Source organism: Mustela lutreola, chromosome 14 (assembly GCF_030435805.1).
Source record: "Mustela lutreola isolate mMusLut2 chromosome 14, mMusLut2.pri, whole genome shotgun sequence".
In the NCBI taxonomy this organism is placed as follows: domain Eukaryota; kingdom Metazoa; phylum Chordata; class Mammalia; order Carnivora; family Mustelidae; genus Mustela; species Mustela lutreola.
The window spans coordinates 40,434,114-40,458,577 of NC_081303.1; the positions used below are offsets into that span (position 1 = coordinate 40,434,114).

At 40.6% G+C, this 24,464-nt stretch overlaps 1 protein-coding gene and 1 non-coding gene across 6 annotated transcripts in view; one reads left to right on the forward strand and one right to left on the reverse strand.

Moving 5' to 3' along the window:
• The window catches only part of HSD11B1 (hydroxysteroid 11-beta dehydrogenase 1), a 64,348-nt gene that overhangs the window by 21,092 nt on the left and 18,792 nt on the right, over window positions 1-24,464 (reverse strand). For 3 of the 5 annotated variants that reach the window (XM_059147073.1, XM_059147075.1, XM_059147076.1), the window contains 4 exons: window positions 6,316-6,429; window positions 5,440-5,570; window positions 4,618-4,729; window positions 4,301-4,486 (listed from right to left, as the gene is read on the reverse strand). In XM_059147073.1, coding sequence (XP_059003056.1) covers window positions 4,301-4,486; window positions 4,618-4,729; window positions 5,440-5,570; window positions 6,316-6,403 — 517 coding nt within the window. In that variant the 5' untranslated portion in view covers window positions 6,404-6,429. Of the gene's footprint in view, window positions 1-4,300; window positions 4,487-4,617; window positions 4,730-5,439; window positions 5,571-6,315; window positions 6,452-24,464 lie in introns of all 5 variants that reach the window. The other 2 variants (XM_059147074.1, XM_059147077.1) reach the window with 2 other exon arrangements.
• On the forward strand, window positions 11,589-11,661 carry TRNAK-UUU (transfer RNA lysine (anticodon UUU)). The gene has a single exon. It is a non-coding gene; the product is annotated as a tRNA-Lys (tRNA).

Sequence of the window (24,464 nt, forward strand, 5' to 3'; positions counted from 1 at the left end):
TTTTTATTTATTTATTTGACAGACAGAGATCACAAGTAGGCAGAGAGGCAGGCAGAGAAAGAGGGCGAAGCAGGTTCCCGCCGAGCAGAGAGCCCGATGTGGGGCTCGATCCCAGAACCCTGAGATCATGACCTGAGCCGAAGGCAGAGACTTAACCCACTGCGCCACCCAGGCGCCACTGAAAATTATTTCTGAGGTAATTGGATTTAAGGGTAAAGATTCACCTTAGAAAAATATAAAATAATTGGGTGAGGAATAAATCACCCCTTTCTACTCTAGTTCCTAGACCCCTTTGCATCCAAAGCCTTGACCTTGGCCTTCCTCTCCCCACCACACTCCAAGGCATATCCATACTATTTTGAGGCATTGCCTGCCTTTCAGGAAAAAGTGGGTATGCCGAGCTGAAGGCAGGGATGAGATTAACATCTGTATATTCTTGTCTTGATGCAAAACACCATTATGGGTATTCCAAATCCTGTTAGTTGATACATGTAGTTGAGAAACCCGTCTTATTTTTTTCCTCCCTCTTTGTAATGTTGAATTCTTGAAGTAGTTTTAGACCACACAGGCAGCCCTTAACCCTCAAACAGGTTAAGGTCGAACAAGTGACTTCATACATTGGTTTGAGTTTTCCCACAAAAGCCTTGTCTTATGAGGTATTTGCCTCTGCTTAGTCATCTCATAATACGCCTGAAATGCTATACATCTATGTAAAAAAAAATATATATATATATGAAGCAATGCTGGAAATGAGTAAACCAGAAAAGGAATACATTTGAATAAGACTTTAAAAAGTAAATACAGAAAGTTAATCTTTTCAAAAGAGGATTTACTTGGAAAATAATGAATTAGGTAACCAGAGACACTTAACAGAGCTGGCAAAGAGAGGTCTGAGCATTCAGGGGCCATTGGCAAGGTCCTCTTATTCCTTTAGTTTTCCATTTTGAATATTTAAAGAAACCCAGAATTATATTATGTGCAATTGCACTTCAAAGTATGTCTTACATTTTTCTTGATACAGAAGCATCAATATACCTACACTTAATGCGGGCCTGGTGTGGTTAGCCTTGGTAGAATTTTAAAGCTGATTTTCCAAAATGTATTGGATAAGAGGAAGAGGAAAGGGTCTGGCAAGAATTGACAAGGATTTCATGGGAAGTGAGGTCCCTAGGAGGAGAAGGGGGCAGGAGGACTGCAGGATTGGTCTGTGAGTCCCGAGGGGCCGTAAAGGAGGGGCAGAGCAACAGCCTTAGAAGCTGGATTCTGGCTGTCATGCGTGTGACTGATGTGATGGGCCATCATTAACAGGGTTCACAGAGCCAAGGGATATGAAAAGGCAGTGACCTTTACTTTTTGAAAATTGAACCTAAGTCAAGAAGACCCATTTTGATTAATGGCCGATAAACTTTTTCCAGATGTTTTCAACTGCTCTTTGCCCAATTCAGTGATTTCTTTTCCAGTCACATTGGAGTAGTAGTATCTCCGTCTCCGTTTGCTTCACAAATACCATCTAGGCATTCTCCTTCTGTGCCTTCCCTTGCCCCACTGCGTCCCGCACTGCTGCCGGATGGAAGGGGTTTTGTTTTCATAGCAGACCTCAAATCTGGAGAGATCAAGTCTGGAGTGTGAGTCTATGGCGTGCAGTAGGCCCATGGGGTGGCCTGGAGGCACTCCCGCCTTCTGATCTTATATCAGATATAGATATGCCTTACCTTGGCATGGCTGATGAGGGAGAGAGACACCACTAGTTACTTGTCAACATCGGTATGTTTTGTAGAACTAGAATCCCTGGTTTTCAGTTGGACACAAATCCACTTTGAATAAAGACCACAATGGCAGCCAGCTGTGGTAGAAGACTTTACAGACTTTCAGGTTGTGTCCTTCTCTCTCCTTTTCCTGTAGCTAGAATTCTGATATGCTAATATCAGACCTGGACATACGGGTGAGGATAACGCCCTAGGGATGGCAGCTCTGAGACAGAGAGGTTCCTGGACAACTTTGTGAGACAGAACAACTGTATCAGTCTTAGACTGCTTACTCCAGGCTGTTTTATGAGAGGAAGGATAGATTTTTATTTGTGTAAGCCAGTATAAATGTGAGTGTTTGTTATAGTAGCTCAACTCATGGCCAAACTAGCACGTGGTGGAAAGAGGGGAGACGAATCAATGTAACTAGATATTATATATATGTAAAAACTTGAATAGTAGGTACCCCAAACATGGGTAGATGCGGACTGTAAGGAAATTCCCAGAGGCAGCAATTGTGTCTCGATGCTAAAGCATATATAAAGCTGAGGCTTTAAAGAATGTATTAAAAGTACAAGATTTCTAGGTAATGCAACACCTGGAAATGCACTGGGGATAAAAGACAACCACTTACCGCCATAATTCAATAAATGACTGAATGCATTCCCTGGAAGGAGTGATTAAAAATCCATCCCAATACTCTTTGGCTGACCTTAGGATCAATTTGAGGATTAGCATCCCACATTTGTGGAATTCAGATTTTAAGGAGGAAGGATTAGTGAAATGTGTTTTCTGAATATTTAAAAAAAATATAGCATAGAGCAGAAAAATTCTTCAGTTAGGAAGAGAAAGCAGTGTCTGTACTTTGCAAGTTCACAGACATGTTTCAAAGCAAACAGACTGAACTCTTTGAGCTATACAAACAGCAGATGTGAAGGGTAGTAGTTCAACTAGATTTCCATCTCTGAGTCCACACGCTTTATGAAGCGACTTTTGGTAGGCGTAGAAGATGTGTGGAAGCAGAGGTTATCAGACTTTCATCATGCCTTTGGACTTCTACAGGGATTCTTGTTCCTTCTGAGAACACTAAGACATTGTCTGTGTTATAGAAAGTTCAATTTCTCTAGGCAAAGATGAAGCACACTCTTTGCCTAGAATGGGTATATTATTTAATCAACTTAAATCATTAAAGCCACCTAAACCATGACTGATGTGAGGGTTTTGGCCAATGCCCTCGGATGGATTGGGGATGTGCCCAGCACCCTCCCACTCAGTATGCATCCGGAAGCTCTCCTTCCTTTCAGCCTGGAGAGAGGCTGTGTCTGGGGAGGGGTGCGGAGTCTGTGTTGTCTGGGAAGCGCAGGGATGCATATCAATCCCTCCGTTTGGCGGGTAGCACAGACACACTGCCCTTTTATCCCGTCACTATGCGGGCCTTTCCTGTCCAGGAAATAAAATTCTTTACAACATCGATGGTGTTCTTAGTTACAGTAACAGCTCATAGTAGTTTGTGAAATACTTAAGAATTACAAAGTCTGCAGGTTATTTGTTTTTACATTGCCAGGAACCACATTTAGAGTGCAGATTTTAATCCTGGTATTTGCCACATCCTTCTGACTAATCAACAAGTAGGTGTGGGACTTCTCTCCTGGACTCGTGACAGAACAAACTCCCGAAGCTGGAAAATCTCTAGCTCTTTTGTGGGGATAACGTCTGATACTACCACCATCCAAAGAGTCAATGACCTTTCTTGATCATACAGTGTTCTCTTCATGAATATATCTCTGTACACAATCTCTCCCTACCCTCCTGGTATTTCAATAGCACTCTTAAGGTAATAAGTTCAGATTCTGAAGAACACTCCCAATTTAGGCAGATCTGCTAATACAGTGTATTTGTTTCTGTTCTTCATTTCATTTTGCCTTAGCCTGACCCGCGTACCAGACACATGTATGTTAAAATATTCCACTTCTCAGTTCTACCTTTGTATCAACTAACTTCACCAGCCTATAGCTTTTGGTTATGGCAGAAGCAAAATCCTATCCATCGTGACCAGGTCTCTCTCCCTTAGGATCAAGGTGAGCTGTATCTCCCCCAGTCTCTCTATGTCCCTTTAGACTTCTGTTTGTAGATCACAAGCCACCAAGTTTGTTTGAATTACTGCTCTTTCTCTGTTCTTTCCAGGGACCTTGCAGCCCAACTGCCTTGAACAGCCCCTTATTTCTTATGGTCCCACTTGTTCTTCACAATGTCTCTTTCACTCAGCACACATGCTTCCACTGTATTGACACACTCAAGCCTCATACTCAGATGCCTACTTCCTCATGCCCAGGAGCAAGCCGTCAATCAGCTTTTGCTTAGTATCACTGGGAAGATTGACCGATCGACTGGTTTATTGATTGCTTTTGCACGGTGAACATTTAAAATTCTAGTTTATAGAGTATTACTCCTCTGCATGGAAATGGATAAAACTTCACATTCACTGCAGAGCCCCCAACACCACCACTGGCACGTCTCCCACTCCTGCCTTCCATATGGGTCTCAGCCCCACTCACCAGCCTTCGAGGAGACGACCACAATGCTTCCATTGCTCTGCTTCAGCATGGGCAAAGCAGCAACACTCAGGACCACGTAACTGAGGAAGTTGACTTCCATGCTTCTGCGCACGAGGTGGATATCACCACTAAATAGATTCATAGAAGTGTTGGTGATGTGGTTGAGAATAAGCATGTCTAGTCCCCCTGCAAGAGATGGCTGTGTTGAGAGAAACCATCTGGGGGGGATACCTTTCCTCCCATTCTCCCCCTCCCCAAAGCTCCCTGGTGACCCTGAGAACAGAGTCCAGTAGAGGAGGGAGGAGAAGCGGCCTCACCCATGAGCTTTCCAGCTTGGGCAACAAATTGCTCTGCAAAGGTCATGTTCTCCATGGAGCCAGCAATGTAGTGTGCTGAGGCTGCTCCAAGCTCCAGACAGTGGGATACCACCTGCGGGGACATAGCAGCAATGGTGTCAGTCTTGGCTGCAGACTTCGGGGGCAATCTCTGAAGTAATGGGGGTTTAAATGGGAAGTTGCTCAGAACCCTGTTTTGGTAAGAATGGAAGGTGCCACCTGACACAATCTTGGCTCTCTGTCGGAAGTATTTCACCGACGGTGTAAGTAAAGAAGTCATCACTGTGCTGGGGTTTAAGTTCATGACATGTGCTTATGAGTTTCTGTGAATAGAGGTATGTGAATCCATTCTTGGTGTGGATGCTAGTCTCTGTGTGAGTAGCCCTAAGTTTGTGAATGTTTCTATCCTTGGGTTTGTAAGTCTGAGCATATGAGAAAGCATGTGTCCGAGAGTCGGAATGGGGATGAGAATATGAATTCATGAGTAGATACTGGAATTTTGGTCTCTGAGCACATATCTATATATCCATGATCCCAGATCTAAATGTGTGTGCATAGGCATGTCTGTGAGAATAGATACATAGATAGGTAGATAGATAGAAAGAGAGAGATAGATGTGTGTGTGTGTGTGTGTGTGTGTGTGTGTGTATAGGAATCAAAGCTTAAATGCATTCTCTTTATATTTCTGTGGGTGTTTGAACCTGTGTGTGTGTATGTGTGTGTGTTTGTACCTGTGATGGGTGTGCCAGTTTCTATGTGTTGGCATGTGTATGTGACATGTGTCTGTGGGTGCAGAACCCTCACCTTCTTTAGCGTTTCTTTAGACCTTGCTGTCACCACCACATGGGCTCCCATCTTTGCCAGATGATAGGCCATCTGTTCTCCAATCCCCTTGCTGGCCCCTGTGACAATCACTTTCTTTCCTTGGAGCATCTCTGTGAAACCCAAAAGGAAGTGAGGGCCATACCCAAGCCAGCGGCAGTCTTCCTTCCACTCTGGATGTGGACAACCTTACCTCAATGTCTAAAGATTATGAGCCCAGACCAACTTTTCTCAAACTGCAAAATCAATGAAGGAACAGTTCAAGTCTTTCATAAACATGCTTTAGAACGGAGGCTTAGCTTGATTGCTCAAAACAAGCCTTCTTGCTCTCTTTCTTACAAATGTCCATAGACGGAGGCTTCAGCTAAGACACTGGAGTTCCAGACATTTCTGGACTATCCAATTTTACTCAATTGAAATAAGACTCAAAAAGTCATCAAAACACATGTGTTCATAGAAATTCCAGGGATTTTCCCTCACTACTATTTAGTCATCAACTCCAGAGTCCTTTCTGGTCTCCCACTTATCAGTCCCTCCTTAGAGCCCGATTATCTGCCTGTGCTGTAAATTTTGGAATTACCCTCATTTTTTGTAGGGAATTTGAAACTGCTTTCCATTAAGGGTGCCAAATAAAGCATGGACTATTTGGCAGTCTGTTGGTGACATGCTTACCCCTCCCCACACTGCTATTACCCATATCCTTCCATGTCTGGAAGACACAGAAATACAGTCCCATCTCAGGCTTCCTCTTGTTCAGCAACTCTGGGGTTCAGGAACTCATCCTGATCCTCAGAAACCCTCCAGCCACCCCTGTGTTTTTATATATATTCCTCCCAAATTAGATACATTGGTACTTACCTGGTCTGAATTCCTCATTTGCGGAATAGTAGTAGTAGGCCAAGAAGAACCCCAGAATGGGGGGGAGATATTTTTTCATAAAAGCCATCAGACAGATACCTGGCCCGAGGAGCCCTGTAGGACACACAGAGAGAACCTACAGAGCTTTCTACAACCTCCTAGGCAGGCAGCAGCCTCTGAATTGTGACATCAGGGACGGGGGAGGCTGGAGTAGTCTCAGGCAGTGCTAGCCAATTTCCCTGTCAGAGCAGCGATTGGCTTTGGGTGGGATCCCATTCGTCCCTGGCAGCCTGTGTGGTGGATTTCATAATGGACAATGTTTACTCCATTTCATTGAGCAAGAAGAGACTTCCAGATGGCCAAGCTCATGACTGTACAGAACTGGATTCCTGAACATCCCTACCCAGGGCCCATCTTCCCTTAACACCATTTATGCCAAGAATCAACGGCTTTTCAAAAGTGGTATGTCAAAGGCAGAGAGAAAGTATGTGCGGGGCTTCTGGGGAAATGTGAGTAATAGCAAATTCAAGCCAAATTCAAGCCAAATCTCACTCTTGTCCCCGCCTCCCAGTCGGAAGCAATTAAAAATAACAGCACAAAACAGAAAAATCAGCTTAAGAAAATAATGTGCACATCTTGGGGGGGAAAAAAAGCAAACAATTCCTATAAGCCCTACACTCAAGTTCAATGAACAAGTATTACAACATCAAAGGGGAATGCAAGCCAGCCAGAACCCAGATGGCGGGAAACCCAAGACCGGTTCAAGACTCTCAGGCAAGTGCAACGGAACGTACACTTATTACTTTAACAGCAAATAAAAGAAGAAATAGCGAGTGCCAAAAACCAAACCAAAACAAAACAACAAGGCACTACGCTATTAAATTGGGTCTTGTAAATGCTACAGAGGAACAATATACATGAAGAAGTAAGAAAGAGGGGATCTGGCCCAGGAGCAAACAGAACTGGCACCGCTGAAGCAGAATTAGCCCGCAAAGCCCACATCCAGCTAAAGACTGATCTAGTAACAATCAAAGGGCCAGAGGGGGAAACCCCTAGTAATTTAGAATTATAGAAATAACCACAGAAATATAGAAATAACCACTTTGGTATGTTTGTAGCAAGCATTCAGTAAGCAACTATCCTCAAAAAGAGAATTTAAGATATATTATTGTTAAGTTTTTCAACTTCAAACCAACTAACCAAACATAACAATTCTCCCATCACTGAGCAAATATAGAATTCTTCAAATTACAATTAGAGTTGGGAAAACCATGGAAATGTTAGGATAAGAGTAAGTCCCCGTGTTTTGGGAGGAAGAATATGGGTTAAGGGTGGGGATCAGGGGATTCACTCAAGATTAAGAGAAATTGAGTTATAAGCCCAAGTACAGTGTATGGAAACATGCACTGAGTTTTCACTTCAGAGTAAGGGGAAATAATTTAAGACCCAGAGGAGATGAAATAATTTGTCAACAAAGGCTCACAGCTGTGAAGTTCACTTCCTGAAAACAATGGAGATTTGACAACTGTTGAGGGCTATCTAGAGCTCAAGGTTTATGGAGGACCAAATAGAAAAAAAAAGAAAGAAAGAAAGAAAGAAAGAAAGAAAGAAAGAAAGAAAGAAAGAAAGAAAGAAAGAAAGAAAATTCAAGTGGGAAATTACATTATATCCTGACAGAACTATAAGATATATATGCGTAATTTTATAAAGGGCTTTACGCTGCCAAGACTTGTTACAGACTAGACTCCATTTTCATCTCCAGACGGAAGGAAATTTAAAGTTGCACTTTCTTAGTACTATCCTATTAATAGAAAAATTATAGAAAACAATGAAAAGTTACTTTAAAATATGATGCTGCTGAAATGGTGAGAAAGATAGAGGGGTGCCTGGGTGGCTCAGTGGGTTAAGCCTCTGCCTTTGGCTCAGGTCATGATCCCAGGGTCCTGGGATCCAGCCCTGCCTCAGGCTCCCTGCTCAGTGAGAACCCTGCTTCTCCCTCTCCCACTCCCCCTGCTTGTCTTCCCTCTCTCACTGTCTCTGTCTGTGGAATAAATAAATAAAATCTTTTTTAAAAAAAGGACTTTAAGATGCACTAAAGAAAGCATATTTAAGGAAAACAAGAGTAAAGATAAAAGATAAAACTGCAGGGTGTCTGGGTGGCTCTGTTGGTTAAGCAACTGTCTTCGGCTCAGGTCAGGATCCTGGAGTCCTGGGATAGAGTCCCGCACCGGGATCCCAGCTCCATGGGGAGTCTGCTTTTCTCTCTGACCTTCTCACCTCTCATGCTCTCTCACTGTCTCTCTCTCAAATAAATAAATAAAATCTTTTTTTTTTTAAATAAAGATAAAACTGCAGGTGATAAAACATAAAACAAATCGATCAACTATTGCTGATTTTTGGCTGAACTAAAAAAATGAAGTCCACATTGTGCTGCTCAAAAGACCCACGTAGACATAAAAAGGCACAAAAGAAAACACAGACAGTTTAATAATTAGCTATTGTGCTAGAGAAAAAGGATACAGAAAAAGCATTCAATAAAGTAATTTTCATGAACTCTATGAAACAGTTTTTATCCGGTAAAATGCGTTTGTGAGAAATGAGGACACCATGTAATGGTAGATGATATATGAAGTTTTAGCAGTTCTCCAAATTTTTGGTCTTGGGATCCCTTTACAATCTATAAAAATTACCGAGGCTCTCCATTTTTGTCTAGAGGCAGATCTTGGAGATACTACAGGTTCAATTCCAGACCCCCACCAAAAAGCAAGTATTACAATAATGTGAGTCCAATGAGGTTTTTGGTTTCCCAGTGCATGTAAAAGCTATGTTTACATTATACTGTAATCTATTTAGTGTGCAATAACATGATGTCTTTAAAATATCTATACTTTAATTAAGTTCTTTATTGCTGAAAAATGCTAACCATCCTCTGCGTTTTTTGCTAGTTTTCATCTTTTTGCTGGTGGAGGGTTTTCCCTCAATGTGGATGGCCGCTGAGGGGTCAGGGTGGTAGTTGCTGGTGGTTGGGTGGCTGTGGCAATTTCTTCAAATAAGACAACTGTAAAGATCGTCACGTTGATTGACTCCTTTTTTTGTGAATGACTTCTCTGTAGCATATAATACTACAGAAAGAAGTAGAACTTCCTTCAAAACTTGGGAATCAAGACTCTCAAACCCTGCTGCTGCTTTATCAACTAAGTTTATGCAATATTCCAAATATTTTGTTGTTATTTCAAAAATCTTCACAGCACCAGGAATAGATTGCTTCTTATGAAACCACTTTCTTTGCTCCCGCATAACAAGCAACTCTTCCTCCATTAAGTATTCTCATGAGATTGAAGCAATTCACCCGTCCCTTCAGGCTCCACTGCTAATTCTGGTTCTCTTGCTATTTCCACCACATCTGCTGTACTTCCTCCACTAAAGTCTTGAACGCCTCAAAGTCATCCATGAGTGTCAGAATCGCCTTCTTCCCAATTCCTGTTAGTGTTAATATTTGAACCTCTCTCCATGAATCATGAATGTTCTTAATGGCACTAGAATGGTGAATTCTTTCCGGGAGGCTTTCAATTTACTTTGCCTAGATTCATCAGAGAAGTCATTATCTATGGCAGCTATAACTTTATGAAATGTATTTCATTAAAAAATTATTTATTTAAGAGAGAGAGGGGGAGAGAGTCAGAGACAGCATGGGCAGGAGGAAGGACAGAGGGAAAGGGAGAAGCAGGCTCCCTGCTGAGCAGGGAGTCCAATGTGGGGCTTGATTCTAGGACCCTAAGATCATGATCTGAGCCAAAGGCAGATGCTTAAACAGACTGAGCTACCTAGGTATCCCAAAATGTATTTCTTAAGTAAAAACACTTGAAAGTCAAAATTACTCCTTGATCCATGGGCTGCAGAATGGATGTCGTGTTAGCAAGCATGAAAACAGCATTAATCTAATTCTACATCTCTATAAGAGCCCCTTGGGTGACAAGGTGTATTGTCAATGGATAGTAATATTTTGAAAATGATTTCTTTTTTCTGAGTAGTAGGTTTCAACAGTGGACTTAAAATATTCTGTAAGTGGGTGAGCTATCATCCAGGCTTTGTTGTTAGAGCTAGTGCACAGGCACAGTAGATTTAGCATCATTCTTAAGGACCCTAGGATTTTCAGAATGGTAAATGAGCACTGGCTTCAACTTAAAGTCACCAGCTGCATTAGCCCTTAACAAAATAGTTCGTTTGTCCTTCGAAGCTTTGAAGCCAGGCATTGACTTTTCCTTTTTAGCTGCGAATCTTCTTCAGATAGAAAGCTGTTTTGTCTACACAGAAATCTGTTATTTACTGTAGCCATCAGTAATTATCCTAGCTCGATCTTCTGGATAACTTGCTGCTTCCCCTTGAACTTTTAGGTTATGGAGATGGCTTCTTTCCTTAAACTTCATGAACTAACCTCTGCCTCTTCTGCAGCTTCCTCACCTCTCAGCCTTTATGGAATTGAAGAGACGTAGGGCCCTGCTCTGGATCAGGCTTTGGCTTAAGGGAAGGTTATGGCTGTTTGAACTTCCATCCAGACCACTCATATCAGTAATAAGGCCGTTTCACTTTCTTATCACTTGGGCATTAGCTAAAGCAGCACTGATAATTTCCTTCAAGAACTTTTCCTTTGAATTCACAACTGGACTAGCTGACACAAGAACACCAGCTTTCAGCCTACCTTGGCTTTTGACTCACCTTCTTCACTAAGGTTAATCATTTCTAGATTTTGATTTAGAGTGAGAGATGTGTAACTTTTCCTTTCACTTTTTCCTTTCACCTGAAAGGCCACTGGGGGTGATTGGTTGGCCTAATTTCAATATTGTATCTCAGGGAATAGGGTGGCCTGAGGGAAGGGAGAGAGATGAGGGAACAGCCAGTTGGTGAGGAGTCGGAACACTATTTATTAATTTCGCCATCTTAGATAGGCACAGTGTGTGGAGCCCCAAAACAATTACACCAGTAACATTGAAGATCAGTTATCATAGACCATAACAAATATAATAATGAAAAAGTCTGAAATATTGTGAGAATTGTCCAAGTGTAACACAAAGACACAAAGTTAGCAAAGTTGCTGGTAGACTTGCTTGATCCAGGGTTGATATAAACCTTCAGTTTATAAAAACACAATATCTAAAAACACAACACAATACAGTATCTACAAAGCAAATAAAACAAAATGCAATAAGACGAAGTGTGCCTATATGTGGTTTTACTATTGATATTGATATATTAGAAATTGAGAATGAGGGGGCACCTGGCTGGCTCAGTTGGTAGAGCATGTGACTTTTGATCTTGGGGTTGTGAGTTCAAGCCCCATGTTGGGTGTAGAGATTACTTAAACTTTTTTTTTTTAATTAGTGGAGGCTCCTTTAAAAGAAATTAGGACTGAGATTTTTTTTTTTTTTAAAGTAAGCTCTGTGCCTAATATGGGGCTTGAACTCATAACCCTGAGATCAATGTTCCATGCTCTACCAACTGAGCTAGCCAGTCACCCAAGACTGAGAACTTTTTTCAATTCAAGAATATATAAGTATACATGTATTATGCTTTGTATTATCACACATCCTGTAGCTTCTAGAAAACTTATGAAAGAATAAGAAAAAAAGCAAATGATGTCTTAGCATGATTATGAAAATAGTGGACCTTTCAAACCCCCCAAAGGGTCTCAGAGATGCATTACTGCCACACTTTGAACAGACTATGTAATAAACATTGATCCAAGGTATGTCCATATCTTCATGCCTGGTTCTCTTATTAGCTTATAAACTCCTGGAGGATGTGGATTGGATCTTTTTGTCTTTATTTCTTTCCATCTCCCCCCTAGTCCTGCTCCAAAATAGACATTCAATGAACTTTGCTGTTTTAGTATATCTGAGATGCTGCAGCAATGAGAAAATTGCTGTATTTCTGCAACCTGATTTATCCAGGGAAATCACTGGGACTCAGCATTCTGGTTAGAACTTTTAGCCCCACTCCCTACTCCTTTTCTAGTGGTTCTCAACAAAATAACAGTAAATAAATAAATAAATAAATAAATAAATAAAACAAAAGGAAATATGAATGTTGCACCTAGCAATTGTTTGGAGTCATATTTTTCACCATTCAAGTAAAATTCCTTTCACTGCCATGGCAACGAAGCTAGCTGTTCACTCTACTCCTTGATGCTGGCCCACATACACTTTAGAGCAGGCTTCCCATGAAATACCTAAATACAACCTGGCAGTTTTAAAAAATGCAAAGTGGGTCCCTCTCAGCTGGAGGCACATGTCCCAGCCCAGCAAGGAATTCTGATTTGATCATTCTCACCTGAATATATGGGTCAAGAAGTAGGAAGGGGAGAAGAGCAGGACATTGAATGGGAAAGTAACTCTAAGGAATGGGCCAGATCTGATAGGACTAATATATTAGTGGGTGGTAGTACTGTGAAGAGAGGCAGCCAAAGAGGAATTTCTATGCATTTGGCACTTGGCATAAGATGTGGACATTTGGTATAAGATGTGGCTCATAAAAGGTGCACCTGTCATTTCTGAGGCAGCAGCGGCTATGGGGGGTTTTCAGGACTGTTTAGTAGCTTTGTTAAGTGGTCTCTTCTTTTTGAAAACTAACCCCACCAGGGGAAGAGTGGGAAGACCTCTGAGTAAAAGGTGGGTGAACCCTTTCATTTTGGAGATTCTCCCTTCCCTGGGAAAACACCGACAACATGCTGAAGCAGGAAAGGAGCTTATCATATTAAAATGCATAAAATTCTCCCTTTCTTTTTACCTTTCCCACCCATTCAGGTTCTCAGGTCTGATTTTTTAGGAACTCAATCTGCGCATGGCTGCCACAATTTGTTCCAAGTTATGGACACAACCACCACTTTATATCATTTTATCTAATAACACAGTTTCCTTCTAATAACACATTTCCCCCTTTCTTCCCCCCCACCCCTGTATATCTAATGAGGTGTGGGGGAGAAGTTCTTTGTCAACCCTTCTGCATGACCCTGCTCCTAAGGGACAGATTTTTCTCACCTTTTCTAACTAATGAAATCTCAAAGTCAAGGAAAATGAACTAGTCATGTGATAAACTGCCCTGTGTATGCTGTCCTGCCCTCACCTGTCACATATGGTCTGTGGCCAGGAGAATGTTGGGGCAGATCACCTGGAATCCATTTGTGTGGGAGAGCCAAGATCCTCTTGGGAAAGAACAGGTACCTGATGAGGCCTGAAGCGTGGTCTGATCCCTGCCCCTCAGTGGGAGTGGGGCAGAGACAATTCTAAACATGCTGTAGTTGCAGTTTTTCAGATTTTTCCTTTGGCCTAATTTCCATGGATTTGCATCTGAGCATGGAGGAGAGATAGGGCCCACCTACAGTAAGTGAAAAAAGTTATTCTCTAGCAACTTTGGTAAAGTAGTGGTAGCACATGAGGAGCAGTGGAAGAAGCCCACACAGCTCACACTTTTGAGCTTTGGCCCATCTTGTGTTTTTACTTGGTCATTCAGTCCAGCTTTCAGGAAGCCCATCAAGATGGCATGGCAGCCTCAGCTGGGTGGGTTTCTTTAGGGTTCACATGCCTTCAGCATTAGAGAGAAGCCACTTCCCTTTGGTGGGAAGCAGGTTTGCCAGATTAACAAATAGAAATCCAGGACACCCAGTTAAAGTTGAACTGCAGAATATGTTTTTTAGGATATATATAATCAATAAATATATATAAACTATGGATATATATATATTTATACACACACAACAAATACATTTTGGGGCTATGTGTCAGGGAGGAAAATTTTTCCTCTGCTTTTTAAGGTTCTTCTAGCTGGTCTAAGAATCAAATCGACTTAAGACAGATTAACAGGAGAAAGTAAAAACTGAAGTTTAATAACATGTATGCCTCCTATATACCTGGGAGAGATCCAGGGAAACTAACACCCTGAAAAGGCTGAAGCTACCCCTGAAATACTATCTCCAGCTAAAGACAAAAGATGTTGTGTGTGGGGAGTCAGCTCTAAGTTACCAGGAAAAGCATAGTAGTCAAGTATAAGGTTATTATGCAGATTTAAGTCCCTGCTTTCTCCATTGATAACAGTTTCTAGAATATTTATAGTCACCTCCTTCTTCCTGGTACTGAAGGATACACCCTTACAAATCAAGATTTTTCCCTTATACATATAAATATCTCTTACAAAAAGGTAACTTCTACTTGTTTTTCAGAGCTTCTCTTGTGCCCACAGTTTATTAAAAATAACCAAATTAGAATAATCAATGTGTGAAAAAGACATATCTTGGGGTGATAAAATTTCCCTCCCTACAACAGAATGGGATATACTTATACTAAAACAGTGTTCATTGTTTATCTGAAATTCAGGTTTAACTGGGCATTCTGTGTTTTATCTGGTGATCCCAGAAGTGGCACAGAGCTTTGGGAACACTGGGATACTGGGCCTTAGGTGTCAGCAAAACATTCTTGACCATAGCTATTGATAGCAGAGGTCAGACTACCTCATCCACTTTCACACAATGAAAACCAGCAGCCTGGCCATAGACAGCTCCCAAAAGGGCCCTAAGTAGGAAGCAGGAAAAGGGATATATATGCCCTATGGTGTCTGAAGGGAGATTTCACCTGCTAACATTTATTTAGTACTTACTATGGGTCAAGTCCTATGAATGAAAAGCAAATAAAATACTTTCTAAGTCCCAGAAGAAGACAGACAGGGAAGTAAGTGAAATGTATAAAGAGTTACTAGTGATATGGTAGAAGTCTGTGGTGGAGGCTGTGGAGGACATGAAGAATTTCCTCTGCTCTTCAAAGTTGTTCTAGCTGGACTCATCATCAAATTGAGAAAAGACAGATTAATGGGAGATTAATGTAACAGTTTTATACATATGGGGAATCCACAGACATGGAATTCCAAAGACAGTGAGGCAACATGAGACTTATATGAGCTAAGGAGGGGGCTAGGAGTCTGAGGATACAAAAGATTGGGGGAGTCATTAGCAGAAGGGTGAAAGGAGATGTTTGGAAAGCAAAGATTGCCCCATTATGCAAATAAGTTTCTTAGGTAAAGAGGAATCTCCCCTCTAGCTCTCTTCTGGGTAGAAGCAGGGAGTTGAGGGGGAGATAAAGAGCTTTTTCTGAATCTGCTGGGTTTTAACTGCTTTTAACTCAAAATAATGTTTAAGCCAAAGTGGCCCATCTTGGGGCAGTCTGCAGTTCCATCCTCTGAAACTTTCCTGGCATTTCTAAAAGTTGAGCCTGTAGATTGTCTAAGCTCACTGAACCAGTCTCAGCAATAGATCAGGTTAGTTAAAATCATTTCAGGAGGAGGTATTTGAGGTGTGTCCTCAAAGTTAGGCCTATGGTTCAAGCAATGAGGTATTAAATAAGAGGCATTTCAATGAAAACAAACAAAAAACAATGGTTAATGATTGAATCAAGTTATAAACCAGTTTCTGAATTCTGAGGGAAAATTTCTCTTGAGAGAAAATTTCTAGATGTCAAGCTTGAAGCATCTTCAAATAGTGTGACAGCAGCCAGTGACAGATTTTCCTGGTTTGTAGTTTGAATGTCTTTGGTGATATTTTTGCCCACAAAGCAGCAGGCATGAAGATTGCCTATATGTGAGCTGTTGTGGTGATTTCTCTGAAGTTTATATCAAGTTGTTTGTACTTAGTTTGCAGGGCTTCAGGACAAAGGGCATTTTAGTTCTCAAATGAATCTAACTGAGGATATGGGAGAAAAATAAAAAACTTTACTTTGAAGGGTTGTAGCCAGGTATTGGAGGACACTGGAAGAAATCAGGTTCTGGTCTAGTTTATATTGTACAGTATCAGAATCTATATTTGCTCAGGTCTGTTGTTGAAACCTATTTTCTCTCTACAGTCACCCCGATTTCTACCAAAGACTTTAGCCAGACTAATAATTTGTTTGCAAAATAAGTCTAGTTTCAAAAACAAGCAAGCAAACAAACAAACAAAAAACAATTGACCTGATTATTTACCTAAGTGCAGCAAGAATAGCAGTTGGCCACAAAGGCTTTTTAAAAACCTGCCTTGCAGGCACCTGGGGAACTCAGTGGGTTTAGCCTCTGCCTTTTGCTCAGGTCATGATCTCAAGGTCCTGGGATTGAGCCCCGCATCAGACTCCCTGCTTAGCAGGGAGCCTATTTCCCCCTCTCTCTCTGTCTTCCTCTCTGCCTACTTGTGATCTCTCTATCTCTCTCTGTCAAATAAATAAATAAACCTTAAAAAACAAAGCAAAACAAAACAAAACCTGCTTTGGGGCACCTGGCTGGCTCAGTTGGTAGACTGTACAACTCTTGATCTCGGGATCATGGGTTTGAGTCCCATAGGGGTTGCAGAGATTACTTAAATAAATAAAAAATAAAAACTTGCTTTGCTGTAAGTTTTCATGAGGTATCTAGATTGAATTCTTAATCTTTTGAGGCTAGAGACTAAGTCATATATTGTCATCAGACTTTGCCTGCAATACTTGTGGACTTGGGTTAATTCCTCTCTTCTTGAGGTCCCCCAAATATCCTGAGGATCCTGTACCTGCCACAAAATGACTTTACTCACCAAATAGCCTGCTGGGAACTCTGAAAGCAAGGTACCAGGCTGATATTTCCAAGGGACTTTATTGCCTCCATAAAGTCAGCCTTAGTTCCTTAAAGTTGTGGGGTCATATCTATGTCTGGTCTATGTATGTCTCCCTCAAATACGAAATTTCAAAGTCTTGGTAATATAACCAATGTTTCCGATTTCCTTGTATCTTGTTACAAGGAGAACAGTTTCTTAGTAAACTTATGCAAGTAAATATATTGCCATGAAAATATAAAGAACACTCACTGAGAGCTTTTAAATTCTGGAAGGACAGGGTAGGGAGGAAAAGATAAATGTTTCAATTCTGATTACAAAGGTATAATTTCTCACACTGCTATAGGTGAGTCAGCTTAAGAGAAAAAGTTTCCTGAAATGTGGAAAAACAAAATATTTAAAAATGTCAACAATGATGTAAACAAAAAGTCATAAAAATGATAGTTGTCTTCTTATTCAGTCCCCAAGTTGTTAATTCTTTGATTCCAGTTTTACCACTAGTTTTGGAAATTCTTACCTAGTTCAGTTTTACGATTTTAAGGTTATCAAAAATCCGTACTCAGAATTTTTTTCTCAGTCTCACTTAAGATGAAATACATTGGCAACAGCATTGAAATGAAACAGTAACTTTAAATGAAAAGACTTACAAATGACCAGGGTTAAAGATCTGATTAGACTTCATTACAATGCAATGGACAGAGAAATTTGGTTATTTCTGTGACACACAACACTCTAAGATAACATACTAGGACATCGGATTTCTAGGAGTTTCATACAATTTTTAGAACACTTAGTTTAATAAAATATCTATATAAATATAACCCAAGAGGGTTTAGTAACACTTATTTGACAATGCTTCCCATCTAATCTAACATGCCAAATAAGCCTACTTAATTTAATTTCTTACAAAATCCTTGAAATGTTCCAGGAGTGCTCTGGTCAAAAGATTTAATTTTAGAATTTCATTTTGGGATCATAATTATTATGAAACATTATTTTATTATGTATTTAACCAAATTGACAATAGAAGATTTCAAATACAAAAGGTTAAATAGTTGTAAGCAAAATTTAGCCTTTTAAATATTAGCACTCAGTTTTCTTAAGTAATCAGACTTGATAAATGTAGGAAATTATTTTGGGAAAACACAGAATGCTTGTTTTCTAGGCAGGTAACTTTAAAGGTGAAGAAAAACTTTTGTTTGCCACTTCTTATTAAGAGCAGACCAATAGTTCAAGAAAACTTTGTCCTTTTATCAAAGAGAAAGACAAAATTTTGATTTTGCGTCAGTATATTTTTAATATTAAAACTCATCTATTTACTTAAATCGACTCTAATCTTAGCCAGTACTAATGACACATAAAATTCCTTTCCAGATTTCTTTTCCATAAACCTGTAACATTTTTACACTCGGATTTTGTCCTAAGTCTTCCTTCTTTAAATAACCAGCCTCACTTTAGGACAAAATTACTTTATTTTCCCTCAACAAAAATGTTTTCCCATTCCTCATGCTTCTTCTTCTTCTTCTTTTTTTTATCCCCAGACACACATCTTACTTTCCTTGCATACAAAGTTATTTCCTTTATTATTTTCAGTAGTCTTAATTATATTTATTAAAAATTTTCTCTTAGAAATCTTAATTTCTAAAGAAATCTAAGTAGTAAGCAATTTGTGAACTGTTATACCAGTCTTCTTTAGGTTGGCAAATTTATGAATACATTTTAAAATTTTTAGAAGTGTGTGTTTTTCATAGTACAACCCTTCAATAAAGCACAAACCATGTTTACTAGCAGACCTGAATTTATCGTTAGTTTCTCTGTAATTAAGCAAAACTAAATACTTAATCTTTTATTATTTTTTCTTGTTTGGAAATGATCTAGATATTTAACAAATTTAGCAATGTGTCATTTAACTTAGCAAAACTTTTGTTAAGTTTCAACTTATTAAAGATTTTGGAAGCTATTTAAAAGTTTACCTACAAACCTTTTCTCTTTTTACATCCATTTAATCTACTTGTTCTTAACAATTGTGTTTAGATTACCCACAAAACATCATGAGGCATTAGATAAAGTCAATGATTATTTGAAGATATTTTTTTCTTTTGACAAATTTTGCAGTAGAGATGTAGCATGAACTTATTTGATTTTCAGTAAATATAGGCAGAATAAAAGTTTTACATTTAATGCTGATAACTCTAAAGATATGTTTATTTTAATTAGATAAACAACTTCAAATAGGCTTTTTAATACTGAATATTTTCCCAGATCATGTGAACCGGAAAAACATTTGGGTTAGTTTCTCTCTCTGAGTTTTAGAATGTCCAAGTTTTACAAATGCTTGCCTTCAACTAAAAGAGCTCTTTGGTAAATTAATTTTAGCAATACCACCTGGAGGTAGAGAAAATAGCTCATATTTACAACACATATGGACACACATTCAGATGGAAACAAAATCTTAGAGCTTTTATTTTTACTAATATTTGTGGAGAGGACAGGAAGACCCAATTTTTAAATACCTCCCTCTATTTTTTTTTCCCCCCTGATGAAAAACTCTCTTATTTTTGTATTTCAAAGAATGGCTCTTAGGTCCCAGGAAAGATGGGAGTAGAAGATTTGCATCACAAAGGCACAGAGTAAATATCCAAAAATTTTCCGAGGTAGAGATTGGGTGCATATCTGCCTATTATCAGAGATGCTGGAGGCTGGGCACAAGAGCCATTTTAGCAGTTTTTATTTCAAAAAGCCTTCCTCCCTCCCTTTTTTCCTTCAGTCTCAGGTGACAGTGGGCTGTATTTACCTTACAAAGACATGATAATATTTACAATTTCAAGGGACAGAGAAAGAATGAAAAATGTTTTCCCCCCTCAAATTTCAGGGAAATTGCTATCAAAAATTTACCCCCCCTTTTTTTAATACAGGGGAATTTTGTTCTGATATTGTGTCTATATCTACGATCCTTTTGAGAGGAAGAGGCAAGTTTTAGGGATTAGTAAAGATGGGTGGGCTTTGACTTTTATTTTTAGAGTTGCATTTCTGGTTTTGTAGAGCTTTGTAAGACAAAGACAGTTGTTTCTAATTCCCCCAAAGAACTGGATTACAGCCTGAATATCAAGGGACTGGCCTGCTTTTTAAACTAAATTTGCTTCTTTATATCAGGGGATTTTTAAGTAAAATGGGAATCAAAAGACTTATGCCTTTGTAGAGTCTATATAAAGCATTTCAACAAAAGCCTTTTTTCTGGGTACAAAATTTAACCTTGGCTTCTATTATTCCCTGAATATTAGCTTTTTGAGGTCATTTGTAGGAGGGCTACAGAGAAATGTTGGTCCTGTTTCCTCTGTGGAAGGGAGGTTATGAATAGTCATCAACCAATTCCTCTCTAACTTTGGTAGGATTTTCTGAGGAGGGGGTGGGGGAAAGTCTTTATAATTTAAAAGATCTGCTGCTGTCCAGGCAAAATAATTCTTCTGCAGTGGGGGATCTAGGACACACCTAGGACATGGCACAGGAATGCCTAAAGCTGGCAGATCCTGCTTATACTTCTAGCCCAGGGATGTAGGATCAAAGCCAGCCTCACTGCCAACCTTGGGTACTTTTATTAAGTTCATTTCCTGGCATTCAGCATTTATATAAGTAACTTTCATACCTTGAACCCAGAGAATAGGCTGGATGCTCCCTGGACATCTTGTAGGGAAAGGGAAGTTAAAACAGGCAGATTTTAGGAAAATTTGCATTGGATGTGCGAATTTATTTTTGTGCTAAGTCTAATTTCTGTTCTTGCATCTTGTCAAAGGACTCCCTAAGGTTAGCTGTTATACTAATAAGACAATTGGGAGCTCTCTATAAAAAATATTTTTCTTCTAAAGGGAGCCAATTTAAAGAATCCATCACTTGGCCATTGAGGAGTAGGATCTATTAATAGCAACTCAAACCAATACACCTTTTAATGGCTTAACCAAAGACACAAGTGTCATTCAAAGAGGGCATAGATGGTGCAGCCGCCATGATCCAAAATTTACTCCCAAGATTAGTCTGAGAAAGAAAAGGTCTTCACTGCACAGGCAGTAAGGATGGTGTCTGGTCTTGTTGTGCCCAAATTCCGAGACCCCCCTCCCCCCCAAAGATGACCACCAGAGTCCAGAGTCAAAGCCAAACAGCAAGGGTTGTTTATTACGAGTTCGAACCCGGACCTCCGCGCACTCGTTGCCGGTGACACTAAGAGTCCTGAGCTCAGGATCACAGCACTTTTTATACACTATTTTTGGGGAGGCAGGGACTTAGCATACATCATAGTATCTCTTAACAAATCACTACATACCGCGGGAAAATCAAACAGCAACTCTATAATATGACTGGCGCCCTACAGAGCGGGAAATGGCTGGGAACAGATTATTGGTTAGGTCAAAGGGCTGTCTTTTTTCAAACTGCTTGGTTGGCACCTCTAGGGTATGTGTCACCTCAGGATTGGCCAGGGTCTCCCTGTCAAGCCGCGGGGTGCCAGATGGTTATTATCTCCCGTACCCAAAGCTGGGTGGGGGATCCGGGAGCAGTCACTTTGTCACGTCCAATTCTGGGTGGGGGTTTCTCTGGCTCCAGATGGCTGTTATCTCCCGGCCCAGAGCCCAGTGGGGGTCTGGGAGTGGCCACTCTGCTAGGTTCGATTCTGGGCGGGGGTTGTGTGGTTACAGAGTGCCTTTAGAAAGTTTGCTGGTAATTTTCCATCTCCTCATGGGTTAGCAAGTGAAGGTACAGAAGCAGAAATAGCGGTTATGGTTATAATTTAGGCATCTCAGTCTCTTACGGAATCATAAGAGTCCTCCAGTCACAGGCCACTCATATGTGATACTAGGCAGGTGCTATTGAAATGGGACTTCCCAGCATTTATAAGCAATGAAGGTTGAGAGGATGAAGGTTCCTATGGTCTAGACATGCTCTCATGGCGAACACCACTGAGAGGTGGAAAGGCCCAGGATGAAAGGTCAGGGGGAGAGAGAGAGAGTCGGAGTTCGATCTCTAGTCTTTTCAGCTAGCCACCAAGGTGTACCCTGGTAAACACATCCTTCAAATGATGGAGACCAAAGAGAATATTCTCATGGGTCACAAAGCCAAGCTCTTAGGACACAGAACAAAAAAAAAAAAAAAAAAAAAAGGAAAAATCTTATATGCCTCTTAACCACTTTAGCTAAAGCCTTGGGTCTCTTGTGGTGTGGAAATATTGGGGTTCAGAGCAAATTGTCAAGAGAGAATTCTTGAGAATGTCTTCAGCACAAAAAGGTGGTTTTATTAAAGCACAGGGACTGGACCCATGGGCAGAAAGAGGTGCACTGGGGTCGTGAGAAAGTGGCCAGTTCTATATTTTTAAGTTGGAAGGGGATTAGAGAAAGCACAAACCTCCAAGGTAGTTTGGAAATAAGGTCTCCAGGACCCTGAGTGAGCTAGCTGTTATTTGGAAAAGGTCATTTATTACTGTTAAGTAAAAACTCAATCATGAGATCGTTCAGATGTGTATCAGTGGGCCATATGCTTGGAGGATGATTGCTAACATGTCTCTTGGGTAGAGACAAAGGAAGTTTTCCAAAGGAATTTCTATACGTTTAAAGTAGACTCACAGGATCCTGGGGCAGGGGTGCGGAAGATTGGGTGGAGGGGGTGGAGGAGGGGTCAGGCAAAAATTTCCTTTTGCCCTTAGCAAAGTGTCAACATTGAGGCCATTAAGCTCCCCGAGGAAGGTCACTCTGCCTGTTTCAAGGACTTGTCAATAGGCTGTAAGTAGTAAGGAAATTTAGTTTTTAAAAAGATTTTATTTATTTATTTGACAGAGAGTGAGATCACAAGTAGGCAGAGAGGCAGACAGAGAGAGAGGAGGAAACAGGCTCCCCGCTGAGCAGAGAGCCAGACATGGGGCTTGATCTTAGGACCCTGAGATCATGACCGGAGTAGAAGGCAGAGACTTAATCCACTGAGCCACCTGGGTGCCCCAGGAAATTTAATTTTTCTTTTGCTTGTTTCCCACATCATTTCCCCCTGAATAATTTTGACCCTTAAATCTTTAAGGTTTCTGAGGGTGGAAGGTCTTATCTTCTGTAGCTTTCTTCTGATGAATATGGGGATGGAGACATCCCTATCTGTGGGTCAACATTGGTCAGTTGGGGGTTTATACATATAGGAATTATGAAAGGCAGAGGCAGCTGAATTCAAGGGAGACCACATGCTGGATCTTCCCAAGTGGAAAGGAGCATCTGTTGGCTTGAGTTATGGCAGGAAAGGGGTCTCTGCACCAGGTGGGGAGACATGGGAGAAAACAGCAAACATGATTAGAATAACAAAAAGAAAAAAGAAGCCCAAATAAAAGTCCTTTGATAGTTGGCAAAAATCCTCTTGGAGTCCAGGGGTTCAACCAATCATTTAAAGAAAGAGAGGGATCCTTTTAAGTGCCAATTTGAGTATTCATGTCAGTTAGAAACCCAGAAATGTTTTTTGTGATAATCTGGAGTGTTATTATGATAGCACAAGTTCTACCTTGTTCAGCAATTAAAACATCTAATGCCATTCTAGTTTGTAAATCTGTTTTATGCATGCATGTTACTTCAGCATTTAATAGGGAAATGCTATTTTGAATGTCTTTTAGGGCTTTGACTGTGTACTTATCAAGTGCTTCCATGCGCCAAATGACATCCTCCAGTATCAAAGAGGTTTGTTCCCTCTGAGTTTGATGAGGTTTGTTTGAACACTAGATGTTCATACCAATGAAACAGAACATATCCACTGTTGTCTGTCTTTCTTTCTTTCTTTCTTTCTTTCTTTCTTTCTTTCTAGATTTTTATTTATGTATTTGACAGATCACAAGTAGGCAGAGGCAGGCAAAGAAAGAGAGGGGGAAGCAGGCTCCCTGCTGAGTAGAGAGCCTGATGCGGGGCTTGATCCCAGGACCCTGAGATCATGACTGGAGCCCAAGGCAGAGGCTTACTCCACTGAGCCACCCAGGCACCACACCCCACCGCCCTGGTTTTAAATTTGCAAGGTTGGATGGGTTTTAATAATATGTCTATGCCTCCAGGCTAAACCCAGAGTACAGTGGCCTATCCAGCCTGGGGGAAGCCACTGCCATGAGTCAAAACCACATAGTCACTGGTTCCCATTAGGAGCCAGCCATCCAATTCTGGTCCTCCTTGAGCGGCAGTCAGGATACCAAGGGCTACTTGGTTTTGGATCCTCCTTTCCAGAGGACTGTGGATGCTAGGCCCAATGTAAATAGTAATCAGTTGTTAAGGCCTGCTCTATTTGCTGAGTTGTTTGTATGATAAAAGATGGTCTGTTATCACATTGTAGGGACCAACGGAGTCCAAATCTAGGGACAATTTCTTTTAGCAAATTTTTGTCACCTCAGTGGTCTTTCCTGTCTTATAAGGAGAGGCCTCAATCCATCCAGGAAAGGTGTCTACATAAACCAGTAAGTACTTATATTCTTTACAAGGTGGTATTTGCATAAAATCTAATTGCCATTCCTCTGCAGGATACATCCCTGCCTTCCGACTGACCCTAAAAGAGGGCCGGGGCA